The sequence below is a fragment of the Toxoplasma gondii genome, chromosome VIIa, assembly GCF_000006565.2.
Source record: "Toxoplasma gondii ME49 chromosome VIIa, whole genome shotgun sequence".
Taxonomy (NCBI): Eukaryota; Apicomplexa; class Conoidasida; order Eucoccidiorida; family Sarcocystidae; genus Toxoplasma; species Toxoplasma gondii.
In genome coordinates, this window is record NC_031474.1 from 3,039,174 (window position 1) to 3,055,724 (window position 16,551).

The 16,551-nt window shown below is 52.6% G+C and overlaps 2 protein-coding genes across 2 annotated transcripts; one reads left to right on the forward strand and one right to left on the reverse strand.

Annotated features, from left to right (window-relative positions):
* Positions 1-412: 412 nt before the first annotated feature.
* Positions 413-11,778, forward strand: TGME49_202770 (RNA recognition motif-containing protein). The gene is made up of 12 exons (XM_018779224.1): positions 413-880; positions 1,120-2,412; positions 2,834-2,915; positions 3,120-3,193; positions 3,573-3,641; positions 3,956-4,092; positions 5,125-5,198; positions 5,692-5,841; positions 6,451-6,599; positions 7,185-7,338; positions 8,008-8,444; positions 8,858-11,778. Exons 2-12 carry the CDS (start codon positions 2,350-2,352, stop codon positions 9,065-9,067), a joined length of 1,599 nt encoding a protein of 532 aa, XP_018637384.1. The 5' UTR covers positions 413-880; positions 1,120-2,349; the 3' UTR covers positions 9,068-11,778.
* Positions 11,431-16,420, reverse strand: TGME49_202760 (hypothetical protein). The gene is made up of 5 exons (XM_002367518.2): positions 15,685-16,420; positions 15,052-15,119; positions 13,599-14,237; positions 12,772-12,866; positions 11,431-12,364 (listed from the first exon to the last, which is right to left on the reverse strand). Exons 1-5 carry the CDS (start codon positions 15,912-15,914, stop codon positions 12,302-12,304), a joined length of 1,095 nt encoding a protein of 364 aa, XP_002367559.1. The 5' UTR covers positions 15,915-16,420; the 3' UTR covers positions 11,431-12,301.
* Positions 16,421-16,551: the final 131 nt, after the last annotated feature.

Below are 16,551 nucleotides of genomic sequence, written 5' to 3' on the forward strand. Positions count from 1 at the left end.
CATACAATGTATGACTTTGTTTATTGGCTGCCCCACTGCGTTTCGTTCTCACAGTTAACGGAGACAGTGAGCCTAGCTTGGTCTAGCGAAGATCTTCATGTTCTTAATGCCGTCTGCGTACGGCGGTAGGACATTGACATCCAACCCTTTTAACCTTCTGAAGATCGGGAACCTAACGTTTGATCTTACCTACGCGGAGGGGAAAACCGTCTAGCAGTTAAGCTTGCCACGCAAAAGGGAATCTCAAGAACCCTAAATAGACGCCTTATCAGCGTGCGGAATCTTCCTGCATTCGCCCTCAGGCATCTGCCACACAGCGGTGAACAAAAAGCGTCGCATACAACACACCGTACACAGCTTTCGAACAGGTGCAGCCTCATTCGTATGAACTCACCTAACGGGCTCCATTGTCCGTGCTGCCTGCTTTCTCACTTGATGGATTCCCAGCTTTGTGGTCTTCCTGGCAAAAATAATAACTTTAACTACCCAGCAGATGCCGTAGTCTAGTCTGTACTGGACCATGTGCATATTCTATGACGGGACGATTTCGGTGGGGTGCAGCTTTGTAAAGATCGTTTCCACTAACGTATCGGCGTTCCTTCGAAGCATTTTAATGAAACGCTGTGACTGTTAACTTTCCGTTTTGATACGCATCGAGGCGGAACAGATCACTGGTGTCAGCGATTCCTTGAACACAACCCAACAAAATCATCTGGTTCTCAGTGCTTGTGCCGACGGAACGGTGCCACTGCATCATTCGCCACCGGCCTTTATATCGAGAGCCCTCTCCCACCGGGGCAAAACAAAAAAGATTGCATTTGTGCATCTTTCGTCGTCGCCCCTTGCTCACGTGGGCTCGTTCCTCGGCAAAACGTTGGACGTAAGCCATTCACGGGCGCTAGTCGAGCGTTTTAATCTGAGTGCCTGCACCGGGTGTTTCCGTTACAAGCAGCTCTGCCCCGCGATCTATATCGAGAGAGTCTTTCATATCCAAGTACAGTCCGTTTTCCCTAGAGCCCTTCCGTTGCAACGAATTAGCGGAAAGTGGAATAGGAAGCCCGAAAATCTCGCTGTCTGCTCCACCCTGCTTACTGCGTGTTCCGAGCCGCTTTCCTGTAGGAGTGAGTCGCTAGAACTGGACTGGAACAACTTCTTCGTGGAAATACCTTCAGGCCGGAGTTCCTAACGCTCTTCATACACGACTGTGATGAGCAAACAGGAAGCCATGGTCTGTCCTCAAACGCGGCAGCTGAGCTCAAGTTAACGCCCTTGATCTAACGTGTCTCACAAACGACCCCCATCCTAATGGAACGTGGTCCAGACCTCGCTGCTCGGACTGGCACATGGACATCCGCGAGGTTGTAACAAAGATTCGCACTGTCGGCTTTCGCGACCTTCGAGTGTATATCATGGCTAAAACCCGTCCAAAACAACAAGGGTTCCTGGGGTGCAACCACCGTTTTTAACAGTCCGAATGAAGCTACGGCGGTGAGATAAGTAGAATCCGTGCTTTTCCTCTCCTCATCTTGAGGGCCGCCACACTGCGACGCATATTCTACTCCAAGCCGTAAATTTACCAAGACTGTGCACGGTTGATTCCACAGCTTCACCCAGATGTTTCCCTCTCTCGAAACGAAGAGCAGGCTTCCCCCACTGCGCAACCCTCCGGCGCCCCACGGGAAGATCCGCCTAAAGGTGCTCGCCCACGAGTTTGGTAGCCTGTTGGAATTTCAGGAACTGGAACGGCACGAACTGTGGAAGACTTGCGTACCAACTCCACAGAAGCTGGTTACTTTGCCCACTTTATGTCATCTACTCGCATTTTTACAGATTGTGTGCGCATGGGCGTCGCGCCGCTCGGTCGTGGTACTTTTCCCTGCGGGTGTCACCCACCACATAGTGCGATTGCTTTTCTCCGGGCAAAACATTCATACTGGATTGTTCAGCCATTTACCGCGTCTCGCCTGCGACTGTTGTTGCAGTCTTCTTCGATTCTCTGCAGCCTCGTCTGTCAAGTCCGGTTTTTGTCGAATTTGTTTCCCGTCGACATCCTCGAAGTCGGCGTCTCTTTCTCATCTCTGCTTGCACTTGCTTCAACAGTGTCTGCGGTGGTTTCGCGACAGGAACCGCAGAAATTGGATTCACAGCACGTCTGGCGCACCATTGAGAAACACTGTTGTTTGGGTATTCCGACGCGTGACGGCAGCCACTGAATCCAGTGTCTGTACACCCGAAACGCTGTGACTCGCGGTACCCTTTCCGGACAACCCACCCGATCACGTCAGTATCGCGAACTTCCAGCGGTCGGTTCACATCAGTTCCCCCGATCTTCATTGGAGATTTTTCAAAATGCCAGATCGCAGGTCTCGTAGCAGGAGTAGAAGCCCTCGACGGGATGACACCCGCGAAGAGGTCAGTTTTACCTCCGATCAGCTCCACGGGAGTACCGGCTTCCGTTGCCCGTCAGTCCCCATCGGCCGCTGCCCGTGGTGCATTGGCGGGGAATTCGAGAGTATTTCTCTCCTGCCACATCAGCGCGAGTTTGACAGTCATCTCGTCAACGATGCCAAGATGGATTTTGTGCAGAAATCCAGATTTCGAAGCGGGGACTGCGGGCTTCAGGGCGACGGCGGGTGCGATGGACTGGCGCTGTTCGGTCGTCGTGCGGGAGTCTGTCACGCCTGAAGGACATCCGGAGCACTTAAGCTTTCTTCCAAAAGGCAACACAACCAGCTTATGTACTGGCGTAAATGCGTAAACATACCTTCAGGCGAGGCGCGACTGAACCCTAAAGTCACGACCAGCGTGACTGTTGTGTGTCTTGCGTGTTCAGAGAAAGCGGAAGAAGCGGACAGGATGGGATGTTGGCGCGGAGGAAGGAGCGACGCCAACAATACCTGGCTTGGCTGGGACAGGTAAGCCATCAGGCCGACTGTTCGTGCGTCACTGACTGAGGTCTTGAGTGTCGTTGTTCAACGACTGTCTCCGTCGTTCGTTCGTACGAGCACGCTAAGTGTCCGATGCTTGTTCGCGCCGTGCGTAGATACCAAGCGTCCGTTGTGGACACAACAGAAGGTTTCTCACAGTGCCGGTGCTGTTCCGTGTGAACTCTTTTGCAGGTCTTGCCGGTTTGGGCGTCACCGCTCTTGCTCAACAGAACAATTTGCTGATGCAGAACTTCCAAAACAAGGCTGTAAGTGGACTGCGAAATTGACGATTTAGGGGCTTCTGTGGAATTTGGAATCTGTAGCGGTATGGTGTCTCCAGGGACACTGACTTCAGAACCTCTCTGGGCACTCGAAAAGTGCGACTAGATTTATGTAAACGACGAAAAAAGTCCCGATTTTAGGAGAGCACAAAATTCTCGGTGTCCCGCTGAGGCTTGCTCATAAGAGCATGGGTATTTGCAGTGTTCCACATCGCAGTAGAGTAGATCTCAGAACAAGACTGACTTCAAGCGATTTGTGATGTGTTCTCTTCGGTGTATCGTGCTGCCGAGAGACGACGTAATCGTTGCTTCCGTTTCTCAGCATCCAGAACCACTGTTTCGGTTTTTGCTGTGCGAATTTCAGATGTGCAGGATTTATGTGGGCAGCTTGGACTACTACTTGACGGAGTTGGAGATCAAGAGTGTTTTCCAGGTACTTGCTCCTTGACTCTTTTCTGTCGGCTTGCCTTCCTTTTTACGATTGGAGGAGTAGAACGGGCTGTGAAACGCGTAAAGATGTACTAGGACCACTACTGTGAGTGTCGATAACTGGGTGACTTTTTTTCCTCGGGTTTGTAGACACTACGAGTTGGACTCTAGGAGGGCAGGCATGCGGCCTTCTTTAATAAAAAACATCTACGCGGGGCCTTTGCGCGTTCTCTCCAGACGGCGGCTGCCACGGAAGGTTTTTTTTGTGCACAAAATGACAAGCTGTTTTTTCGAGTGTTATCTGACATCTGCGTGCAGGCTTTCGGCACCATTGTCTCGGTGGATATGCCGAAGGAAGGCGACCGCAGCAAGGGCTTCTGCTTCGTTGAATATGCTTCGCCGGAAGCGGCTGAGATGGCTCTGTCGACCATGCAGAACTTTGTCTTGAAAGGACGGTATGATTTTCTTCGACCCGTCTCCTCGTTTCGATGGCACTTTCTTTTGACGCCTGACTGTGTCTCACACAATATAATGCGCCAATGCTTCTTTGGGGTGTCTGGTCTGGTACGTGGTCACAAGCCAGGGCTCCACACTTTGCTCGCTTTCTTTATTCTTCTCACGTCCACGACTGCCCCGCTTTCGTTTCTTCAACACGAAGTGGGCGGAGTCCATATACAGTTTACGTTTTCAGAATTTACCTTAATGACATGTGCTGTGGTTTAGGATTGCACTGGATGTGCTTCCCGAGTGTGTGCGTGGACAGTTCAAGCGTTTGTGTTGCACGTCCGTTCTTTTTCTTTTGAGAGCTTCTGTCGCTCGAAATCCCCGCTTCAGGCGTCATTTTCTGTTCTGTGTCTCTTTCTGCGTATGCTGCTGTGTGTCTCTGCTGTCTGTATGTACACCCGGTCGACTTCGAAAACACCAAACAACCGGGAATCTCTCTCCCGCCTCCCCGCTGCTCACCGCCCGCGGCTTTTGGAATGCCGGCTTTTTTCCCTGTCTTTGGGCTCTCCTGTTGTGTGTGTGTGTGTGTGTTGCTCCTGCATCTCCCCTGTCTCTGCCTCCATCTCGCTCTTGCTGCGCACTCTGCTACCCTCTTTTTGCCTCTCTTGGTTATCCGCTCTCTCATTTGTGGCCAGTGTGTAACCGTAGCGAAGCAAAGGACGCATTTCAGACTGTACACGACGGCTCTCGCCAGTATGCTAGCTAGCTGCGACGCTTCCGTCCTTGCAGTTGACGCGGTCAGCTCCGTGCGACGTGAATTGCATGCGTCGTGGGTCTTTGAGAGGGCGGTTGCGAGATTGCGTTGCAGACTCAGAGAAGCCGAGGGGAAACTTTCAGCCTGAGTTTTCGCCAACGACGCAGTGCGTCCTGTCTACAATGCGGGAGTGGCTGTCACAGAGCTGAGAAGACAAGAAACTTTCGGCTCTTCTCTCGCCTTGGTCGTTGAACGAAGGACTCCCGTTGTGTGACTGGTATTTTTCCAGGACCATCAAAGTTGGCCGACCTACCGCCGTGGGAACTGGTGGCCAGCAGCTGCAGCGACCGGCTATGATGATGCGTGAGTGTTAGGTTTGATTTGTTGGAGGCCGAGTTCTGTCGAAATTCAGAAACTCTGGTTGCTTCACAGTCGTTCGTCCAGTGTGTCTGCGACAGCCTTTCTCGGGACGTTCCGCTGACATGGCGTCTTTACCTCGGCAGCGTGTTCGTGCTTCAGATGGAGGTTTGTCCTTGGATCTGTAAAACGAAATCCGCTGTTCTCTCCTCTTCCATGGGCGCGTGGCTGACTTTATACCACCAGTTTTTTGACGTCTTTCGCTCTCCTGCTTGAGAGGGTAAAGCACAATTTAGTTTCGTCTCCGCGACCACGAGTCCCAGTACGATGGTTTTGGTCAAACCCGCATGTGGGGAAGAGTCGTCTTCTCTCGCTGGTGGCGCGAGCTTTTGTTCTGTTGGATTCTTACTCCCTACGATGCTACGGCGCGTCTAGTGTTCTTGTGTTTTTCCTTCAAGTGAGTGTAAGAAGCATGTTTTGACCTTTTCCGTTTTCTCAGCGACTGTCGGCTCCGTGGGTGCTGCTGGAGGCCTGACGAGCATGGCAGGAACTTCGCCAGGTTCGATGGTGAACAGCGCGCAGGCGGGCGCCGCTGCGGCGACGGCCATTCTGGCGGGGCGGACCGGCGCTGCCGACCCCTCCAACTTAGGTCAGAGCAGGAAGTTGTTGGGATTTTTTTCGGGAGTTTAGAAAGATTCCAGTCCGTATTACCCGGGTTTCACACAGACGCCGGCAGGTTTTCTTAGGGTGTACTCCGGGATCCTGCTTTCTTTTCCGGACTGCAGAGGCAGAGTTTGCGGTGATTTTCCCGATCATTTATGTGTGGAGTGGTACCCCTGCTTGGGTCGCATGGTTGGAAAAATCTGAACCATCCTGCGGACGGGGCAGCGGGCTGTGAAGTCACATTTTTCGAGACTGGCGTTTCGACCTGCGAAATCTGTTTCTCTCTTCTTCCTCGCGTGTTCGCCGGGTCACGTTTGTTCTTTTTACAATGCCCTCCACTCTCTCGTGTAACTGTATGGAAGGGGCGTCTCTGGGATCCGAGCTGGGCTGTCGAGGGAGGAAGAGTGGGAGCGAGGTTTGAGGTGGATGCCTTTCATAGCGGGAGGCGCATTCCTAGTCCGTCTGTGTTCGTCAGGAGTGTGTACAGCTCTGGGTCGTGGACCATTTGTAGAGAGAGAGAGCATGTCCTTCTCATGGGGCGGCTGAAGGCAGAGACCAGAGTTTCGTGTGGGTCTGCTCGGGTGTTTCTGTGCAGCGGGGCTTCTATCAACAAGTCAGACGGCTGTCTTGACACCTGAGCAGCAGCAGATGCAGCAGCAGCTTCTTCAGCAACAGCAGCAGATGGCGAACAACCGAGTATACATCGGCAACGTTCCTTTTGGATTCTCCTCGGAAGACCTCAAAGTGAGTTCGCGGCGTGTGCTTGAATAATTCTATGTTGTAGCCTGCGATCGCGCGCGCGTTCTGGGAGACCCTCCAAGCGAGTTGTCCGCGAGAATAGGCCGCGACAAAATGGTCATCCGGTGCAGTTATATTCGTAAACAAAACTTCTGGCATTTTCCAGATCAATTCGGAGTCACTTCGGTAAACGCAACGAGGACGTAGACGAACGCGCTGGCTTCACTTGAAAAATGCGTTCTGCGGGAAGACACGTGCAGCATTGCTGAGTGATGTTTTCGAGTGTGTTTGTTCCGGTCAAAAGTAATTCAAATCGGCGATCGAGGATCCCAACGCATGCATTTTGTGGGAGTGTCACCGACGTTTTCGCGTCGGGAATATGCTGTCCATGCGTTGCTGTTTTCCTTCACTACGTCAAAAAAGGCGATAGACAAACTCTGAACTATGAGTGGACCTGCTTCGGCGACATGCGAATGACATGCTGAGTGTGTTGGGCGTCGCGAGCTGCTTTCCGCGAGGGTTTCGTGAAAGCCTTCTTCACCAGGAATTCCGAATCGAGAGAAGTTCGACAGTCGTTTGTCCGTTTCTCAGAAAATCTTCGTCGTCTTCGGCCCGATCCTCAGTTGCCAGTTGCTGCCATCGCAAGAAAATCCTCAACAACACAGAGGCTACGGATTCATCGAATATGCGACGGCGGACGCCGCGAAGCTGGCGATCGAAACGATGAATGGTTTCGAAGTCGCTGGTGAGTCGACGGAGAAGAAACCGTTTGCAGAGACTTCTTAGAGGTGGACAGAGCGCTCATGGGGCTTCTCAACGTTTCCAGAACGCGAAAGAGGAGATAGCGGTCGATGCACCGCCCTGCTTTAGAGAGTGGGGAAATGCAGTTCATTGTAAACGCTCTAACAAGACATACGTACATTTTCTTTTACCTAAAGATTTCAGATTAGGTTCTCAAGTTCGGTTGGGGTCCAACTTTGGCAGTTTCACACAACGCCTGAGTCCTTCTGCCGCGAGGCAAGATGCTGCAGAGAGGGAGAACGTACACTTGCTCCCTCGTTTTTGCATGCACTGACTGCAGTGCGTGCTCGGCTGGCCTGCCGGGGAAGCCTCCGTGCTCCGTGGGCGCTGAGGTCTCTTCTCGCCTGTACGCGGACAGCGTTGTGCATAGCATTCGATCTGGGCGTCCTTCAGGGAACTCGGTGACCCTCCGTTGCATGCCCCAGTTCGTTCTGCTTCCCCGACGTTGGGTTGCATTCGTCTTTGTTTCTCTCGCGCGGGCAGTCTCTCTCCTTGCCTCGCACGTTTTGCCAGCTTGTGTAGGAAGTGAAGCCCTTTGTTTTTCAGGCGATTTTGAGCGCCTTTTTCCGGCTGTTGCACAAGCGTTTGCGTCTGCTGCTTTGTTCTTCTGCAGGCAAGCAGCTGAAGGTGAACTTTGCGACGGCGATGCGGAACAGCCCTGTAGTGGCGACTCCTCTCGCGGCCAGTCTGCTTCCCTCCATGGCAGGTCTTCCGGGGGCCTCGCCCCTGACCGCGGGTCTCGTCCCCGGAGACAGGCCTGCCGCCGGGGCCTTGGGCGCGACCGCGGTCGGAGGCCTCGCGGGCCTGGGGGCCCCCGCCGCAGCCTCGCCCGCGGCCCCGGCGCCGGGGCTGTCTCCTGCGACGAGTACGGGGACAGGGGCGTCTGCGCCTGCCATCAACGGCAGGAGTCAGAGTGGAGACAGAGACGGCGAAGAGAAGGAAGAGGAAGATCTCCCTCCGGCGCCTGCGCCTGCGGACATTCGGAGCCCCGTGGTGCTGCTCAGCAACATGGTGACGCCGAGCGAGGTCGACGGCGAACTGAAAGACGAGGTACGTGGAGAAAAGACTGGCGAATGGGTGTTTTTTTCTGCATTCTTCTTTGGGCGAAAAAAAGGGATTAGGTGGAGAACTGAGAGACGAGGAAAGAGGCGAAATGCAAGGAAAAGACTGGGGTCTCAAAACAGGCGTTGCGTTGGTCCTTGGAGACAAAAAACGCTTCGTTGATTTGAGGTTCTCCTGCGTGTCTCTGACGGACGAGTTCAGGCGTCGGGATGTCTCGCCCCCGCAGTCTGTAATTTTCTTCTTGCGCGTCACCTTGTTTGAACGTGAGCCAGTCTTCTCTCGTTGTGGGTGCCAAGCGTTTTCGAAGGATTTCAAAGAGTCTTTTCTTCTCGCTCGTGCACACCGTGTCGAGTCACGGAAGCCACGTTCCGCAGCGCAAATGGATTTTTTCTGCTTTTCAGGTGCGCGAGGAGTGCTCCAAGTTTGGCAGCATCAAACGCGTGGAAGTTCACACGTTGAAGGAGACTGTTCGCATCTTTGTCGAGTTTTCGGATCTCTCTGGAGCGCGAGAGGCGATCCCGTCTCTCCACGGCCGGTGGTTTGGAGGCCGACAAATCATCGCAAACACCTACGATCAAGAACTTTTCCATCAGGGCGAATACGAGGCCTGAACGCGGGCGTCGCAGTCCAGTCCGTGAAACTGTTTCTCCTCCGTCCTCCGCGCGTTGCGTCTGTAGCTGCCTCACACGCTCGCTTCCTGAAGCAGCCGAAAAGGAAGCGAAACGGCTGCAGAAGAGCAACGCGAGTGGCCAGAGACTGCGGAGAAGGAAAGAGGGTCTTTCCTGGAGTGACATGGGGTACACAACACCAAGTGCACCTCAGCGAGAGAGGAGCAAAAGAAATTAATTTCTCTCCTATATATATATATATATATGTTCATATGTGTATATGTATATAAATGGGGAGATATGTGGGTTCGGTGGCCGAAGTGACTAGTGGTATTGCATGCGTTTTCTGCGGAGAGACAAGACGTGGAAGCCGTTAAGGGGAGGCGTGAGGTGAAGTATCTAAAGAGCACTGGGGAACGGAGGTTGTTGATTTCTGGGCCAAGTCCACTGAAGAAGATTACGATCAAACCAGCATGTATCTGCATATACATGCGTGCGTCGTTACGTTTAACCCCATATATATATATATATAAATATATGAGAAATTGGATGTCTTCTGGATTGTCTCGGACGGTGGCCTCGGGGAGTGGCGCCACTGGCTGGTAGTTGCTTCTTGTATCGCTGGAGCATCAGATCCGCAGGAAAAGTCAAGGGGGAGGCGAGAGGAAGGACCAGCGTTGCCTGCGTCTTGCCAAGCGAAGACGAGGTAGCCGAGTGGAGAGGGTCCAAAGAGAGAGAGGAGCGTGAAACGTCTGTTTCGTACGCGCGACGGCGTGTGTGGTGGAAAGTGGAAGAGACAGAGGCGGAGAGACATCGACTGAGAGGAAAAGGAGCAAGGTTTTGGACTTTTGCGAGAGACGTTTCCGCATGCTGAGGGCCCTTGCGGTTTCTGCTTTCTCGCGGCGAGGGATAGCAGACGCTTCTCGTTTTTCTCATGTCTTTTTTCACGGGGGGCCTTCTCGTCGCGTCTTCTTCTCGGACGACGATGGAAGAGAGTCTTCCACTTTTGGAAAAGAAGCAAACAGATTGGGAGCAGGCACTCTGGGATCTCGGGGTGGGCGTGGCGACGCGAAGAAGAAAAATCGGAAGCGGAACCGATGCGAGTTCCTCTCAGAGGGGGGTCTTTCAAGAAGACGGTTTCCATGCTCTCTCAGGTGTACAGACAAGCCAGTTTTTTGAGGGGAGGGACAGAAACAAACGCAGAGTTGGGTTTCGTCTTTTGGAGGCTTTTCTTGTTTTTTTTGTCGTTGCTTTGTCGTTTTCTGAGTCGTGGAGCCTCGCTTCGTCTCGATCTGGCGTTCCTTGGTGACTGTGGATCTCTTTTCAATCTTCAGCGAGTTTGGCACACGATTCGTTTGTTGCCTTTTCAGTGAGAAGCGCTTCCGCCGCTTTTTCGTCGACATCGGCTCTGTTGACGACACGAACTGCGTTCTCTCGGGGACTGTCGACGCGAAGTTGAAACTTTCCTCTCTGAAAGAACAGGCGGACCTCTTTTGGCTTCGTGCGAGCTGAATCACCCGCGACGCGTCACACAGAGTCTGTTTCATGTAGCGACGGTTCTCTTGAAAAGAGCGCGTTTCTCAGGATGTGTGTTTCAAACGCAAAAAGCTCTTCAGAAGATATGACGGACTCTCAGAGTGTGGGGCGCAAAATGCGCAGAAAAGAGCAGAAAAAAGAGTATGAGGTGCTGCCCTAAGCGTGTATGCATTCTTCGGACAGGCTGGTTCAGACTTTGTTTCACTCGGCAAGAGGTTTAGACTGCGTTTCGAGGATTCGAGAGCTCCCTTCTTCCTTTGTTGGAGTCGTAAGATACTGGTAGCAAGGGCATGAGGAAACTCTCGAATGGAACTGCGTTCACGGAAAGCAAAAGGACTTTCCTCAGATTCATTTAGGGAACGCGAGGTGTGCCTCTAGCCATCGCGGAGTCTCTGTTTTCTGCAAGCCCTCTCCGAAACAGACCAAGCCGTTTATGGAACGGGACATGCTTTCCCTTTCGATCTTGGTTTTACCACCGCAGTTGACTGCTGAAGAGAGAGTTGACAGCGTCGGAGATCAATGTTCCACGAGCTTCGTATTCCTCGTCATGTTTTTGCGAGGTGTCACACACATGGCTTCGGAAATCCAGAAATCTGTCGAAAAACGTGGAACCTCTGGGATTCTCTAAAGCGCGTGCAAGTCGCCGATCCTTGTCCGAGAGGAAGAGCCAGCTGCGCGCTGAAAACTCGGTGTTCTGCTGTGTTGCCCTTCACGAGCGACCTCCCCAGAGACATCTTCAGAGCTCTCACGTCCTTGCGCGTATCCTGTACATACACGGGTGTGGCGAGACGTGAAGACAGAGCAGCGTGACGCAAAGAAGCGTTTCGTTGGTAGAAAAAAGACAGGTAGCCTCCTCCAAGTCGCCGAGGTGCGACCAGACAGGCAAGCGAAGAGACAGGTCCACTCTCCGTGTCGCCTGCGTCTCGCTGAATGCTGAAAGAGTATTTGTGCAGCGACGCCCATGCCTCGGATACCTGCGCATCTCGAGCACTGGACATTCGCATGTTCTTGTTCGCCCCGACGCTCAGGGATAGGACTGAGGCAGCGACGCAGAACCACGAAGAAGCGTTGAGCGAAAGTGTCAGAATCGCTCGACAGGGAGTGTATCGTCTCGTGGTGCTTCAGTGATGATTGAGTTCGTCTTCCACTCTAAAACGCCCGACATGGAAAGCCCCGTTTTCCGCGCAGAGTGCAGAAATGGCGAGTCACCGTATAGAAGAGGCACAAAAACAAAGGTGCAAGCGTTTTCCTTACACTGTGACACAAAAGACCGTGATGGCTCTTCTCTTCCGATGCCTCATGCATTTTCATCGACGGAGAAACCTCTTCCGCTGTTCCTTCGTGTTTTTCGATATTCTGTCACTGCGTGAAGCGCAACCGAAAAACGCGCTCTCTTCCAGTCTGCTGCTCCCTCTCCTTTTTTTTTCTCTCGATCTCCACTTTCCTCTATGCGCACACCCTTGCACCGGCCGTCCTGTCTCCTCTCGTTTCTCCTTTCGTGGGGGGTCACAGACTTTGCTGTCTGCCGGAGTCCCCCGCTTCCGAGGCGTTCCTCAGGTCCCTTTGCAAAGTCCAGCAGCAGCAAACGCTTGTCGCTCGAGGATCACCCTGGTCTGCTTTGTGACGGACGGCGTGATCCAGCTGTTCGCCGTTCCGCTTCCCCAGTTTCTCTCCGTTCTGTCTGCCGCGGCTCCTTCACAGTTACGGCAACGCAAATCCGTAGAGAGTCACTTCTCCTTTCTTGGGCAAGATGAAAGTCGACGCCTGCAACCGCACACAACGCAAGCAGAAACGCATGCAAAACATGTGGAGCGGCGCGACATTTTTTTTGGTAGGAAGGCGGCCTGTCTGCCAACGCGCTAGCTGAATTTGCTCTGTTGTTCGAAAAAGGGATTTCCGACACGCTCTCTCAAGGACATTTTTCACCTGCAGAGATGGGCCGTAGCCGACAGCGACGACACAACTGAAACAGCGAAACGCACAGTCCCGTGCCGACACAGTTCGCCTATCACTTGTTCTGCTAACGAAACTGACTTGTGACCGCACGAACCAGACAAGGCAGCCGGCAAAGCAACTCAAATCTCCAGCGAGCCCCCGAGAGCGTTTTCCCGCTTGTTTGGAAGTCAGCTCTTCTCCACGGCTCTCGGTTCTCTGCATGCGTCCGCGCTTACCTGGAACGATCCTGAAAGACAAGGTTCTTCGTCTTCTGCTACGTCAGATGAGACTCGCAGGAAAGTTCCATTCAGGTGACCAGACTCTCCACTTTCTGTTCACATGGAACATGAAGTGAAACATCGATCACATCACCGATGAGGACTAATCTACAGTGCACAGACTGCTGAAACGTTGAAAGCGCCGCTGAGAAACATTTCTCAAGCCGGAGAAAGGTGCGCCCCAACGCGGCTCACATCTTCACGCACTCCATCGGGTGCCCTGCGCCTTGGCCTCGACGCAGGCGCATGCGTAGAGGGGACACAAATCCGATTAGAACATGTGCAGGGGGAAGGCGGGAAAGGCGTTTCCGTTTACCGATCCCGCCTTCTCCATGCATACACCCGGGCAAACGTACGCGTCTGTGAGCTTTGAAACGCATGGCACTACACTTATTTCGATACGAAACGTATGCAGACGTCACACCGACTTGCCCCGACATAGAGAGAGACGCATACCGCCTCACAGCTGCAACGCAGCTCCGCATGGAAACGCGTCCACACACACACCCGCGCGTTGAAGAATTACATGCATTCAGTCATCGTTAAATTCACGTTTCTGTTAACGCATGGGCAGTTCCACCACATCGGCGTTCGGGATGACTGTCAATACGCAGTCATGTGCATGCCCGTAGAGAGATGCAAACGGCTGCATGTATTGTTCTGACATGTTCGTATCTGTCTGAACTGCGCTGTTTCGACGTCTCTAGATCTCGGTCGGTCCACCAGATGACACAACGATGCACGTATGAGCTTGCATGAAAAAACCGAGACCCCAGAAGGCTCACCCAACTGGAGAAGTCCACTGATGTGACGGAGCGTAGCTTTCTTCAGTTTCTCCCTGTTTCCACCAACTTCAAGAAGGACGCGGTCGACATGACCCGAGCCTCCCACGATGAGAAACGCCTTCGGTTTCCCTTGCTTGGCATTTCCTGCAGACGCCCCGCAAGTTGTGACTCGCTCGACCTGCAGAAGGTGACTCAGAACGTCTTGCAGAGCAAACGACCTAAGCGATGAAGGTGCCGCACCAGCTCGGGAGAGCGACAGGCGCAACAGAGGAAGGCCTGAGAGTTGCACGCAAGACGACGCAGAGAACGAAGCATCAGGTTCGTCTTCAGATGAGTCTTGGTTTCGCTCTCCCTCCTCTGGCTTCGCTGCAGACACACACCGGACCTGCTCTGCCTCGGTGTCTTGCTCTACGAAAGCACTGCGTTTCTTCTTCCTCTTGGACTTCTTCTCGCTCTCGTCTTCGCTCCCGCGTTGGTCAGGAACCGCCTCCGGCATGTTGCGTTTCCTCGACGACGCCGGCGCTTCCTTTCGCTTCTTTGCAGACCCTCCTCCAGGCCCCACAGCCGACGAACTCGCCGCCTGCGGATTCGGTGGAGAGTCTCGACGCGACTTCTTCCCAAGCGTCTCCTGCTCAGCAGCTGCAAAACCGACAAACAGAAGGAAGTATCAGGACCAGAAAACTCGACGAATCCATCCAAACCGAGAATGCCACGGCCACCCCACAGGCTTGCAGGGGGCTGAAACGCTTTCCCCTTTTCCTTAGATACATAGACACATGCATACAAATATATACATATATATAGATATACATATATAGATATACATATATATATATATATATATACATATATATATATACATATATATACATATATATATATACATATATATATATATATATATATGCACGTATAGACATTTATATGTACACACGCGTATAGAGCTAGGCATTTATCTACTACATGTTTATTTACACGTCCAAAACAGGTGTATGTACAGCTTCTCTGTGCCTCTTTTCACACAGATATTTACAGCGATATTCCGTACACCTGCTGAAGGCGCCAGTACGAAAATACTGAAGCCACAACGATCACGGTTCAGCTACCTCCACTTGTTTCGCATGCGGCAACCCACTCAAGGATGCCTACATCTTATCCGCGTCCTCAAGTATGAAAGGATGCCTCTACGTAGGCATGAAAGTACGTAATCATGCATCGATCAATCTGCGTGTCTATCTACATCTGTATTCCTACACGCATATATATATATATATATCAGTATCTCCCTCTGCAGATATACTTACATATATATATATGTATATATATGTCTGAAGAGAGAGCGGGAGAGACATAAATGCGTGTGTACATATACAAATTTAAATATATATATATATATATATATATATATATATATGCATGGTGTTTTGGTATGGGCGAAAAGGCGGCAACTTACGGACAGAGGGAGCAAGAGTGCCTCCGCGAACGAAGAAGGCGTAGAGTGGAGACGTCGGAGACAGCGTCCTGCAGATACGCAGCGGAAGCACAGGCAAGCGAGAGATGAAGAACCGGGAGGCGACGCCGCAGGAGGTTGCGAGGAGAGCCGAGAGGCGCAGAGACAGTCTTGCGCGACTTTTCCGGAGAGAAAAAGAGGGAGAGAGACGCGTTTCGAAACTGGAGCAGAAGCATCGAACAGCAGGGGAAGACGGCAACAACGCACAGTTGGTGAAACCTAGGACGAGGGGAAGCAAGAGGATAGTGAGCAAGGAAGGAGGAGAGAGGAGAGACGAACGAAAGAGGAGAAAGAGGAGACATGAAGCACAACGCATCATCCATCAAGAGAGAGATCGAAAGCGCCTGCCTCTTCTCTTGTCTGGCCTTCGAGCACCACTGTTCTCCCTTCACTCTCCCTTCCTCTCTTCCTCTCTTCCTCTCGGTCTCCTCTCTATCCCTCTTTGCTTTCTTGGTTCCACTTTTGTCGTGATCTGGGTGTTTTCTCTCTCTCCCCTTCCTTTGTTGTACTTCTCCTGCAAGCATGGTTGTGGGACTGCATGCGTCGAGACGGAGTCCCTGCCCTCGTTCTCCTTACTCTCCTGACGACTCTGTGGGGCCTTCTGTTTTCTCCTGCTTTCTGCTTCCTTGTTTGCCGTCTCTCTCGTCGTCATCGCTGAAGTAGACATGGCCGTCCCCCGCCGGCGCAGGAGGCGGCGGTTCGCTTCTCGAAGCGCGCGCGCCTGTTCCGAGGCCTCCTCTGCGGCCTCTCTCCTGCTTTTTCGCAGAAAGATGGTCGTGGATCGCCTGCAACTTCGCGTCCTCCATTGCGAGAAGGAACTCTCTCAGCCGGCGAGAAGGAAACGAGAGGGAGAGAGAAGAGAGGCGGAGGCCAGCGACGGGGAAGGAAGCTGAGAGCAAACGGAAAAGAGGTCCAGAGTTGAAGAGCGAGAACGCGAGAAGAGGAAGATGGCGGCAGAGAACAAGGGGAAGTGAAAGAAACGAGAGAGAAGAGGAGGAAGAGTCAAGAAGAGAAAACAGAGGGGAGATAAAGGAGAACTAGCAGAGCGAGGGAGAAACGGGAGAGAGCAGAAGCTCGTTGAGAAGACTCAGAAAGAAAGAAATGCCGGAGGTTTTAGAGCGATTTCGCGGAGAGGGAAAAGAGCGGCGACAGTGCAGTTGGGGACTCAACGCGGTCGGTGACTGCGACGCAGGGACTTGAGAGGCGAGAAGAGGAGAGGGAGAGGAACAGGGCAGGCAATATTCGAGGGAGAACCTCTTCAGAAGAAACATTTCCTTTCGCAAGTCTCTTTTCCTCTTGTTGACGTTCTGCGAGACACCGCGTCTGATCTCGTTTTTCTTCCTGTCCCGCATCTGTCTCCGAAGTCGATTTTTTTCAGCGCGACTGCATGCAGTCTTCTGCGATTCGCGCTGGGGGAGAGTGACAAGCCGCGCCTTTTCCTTT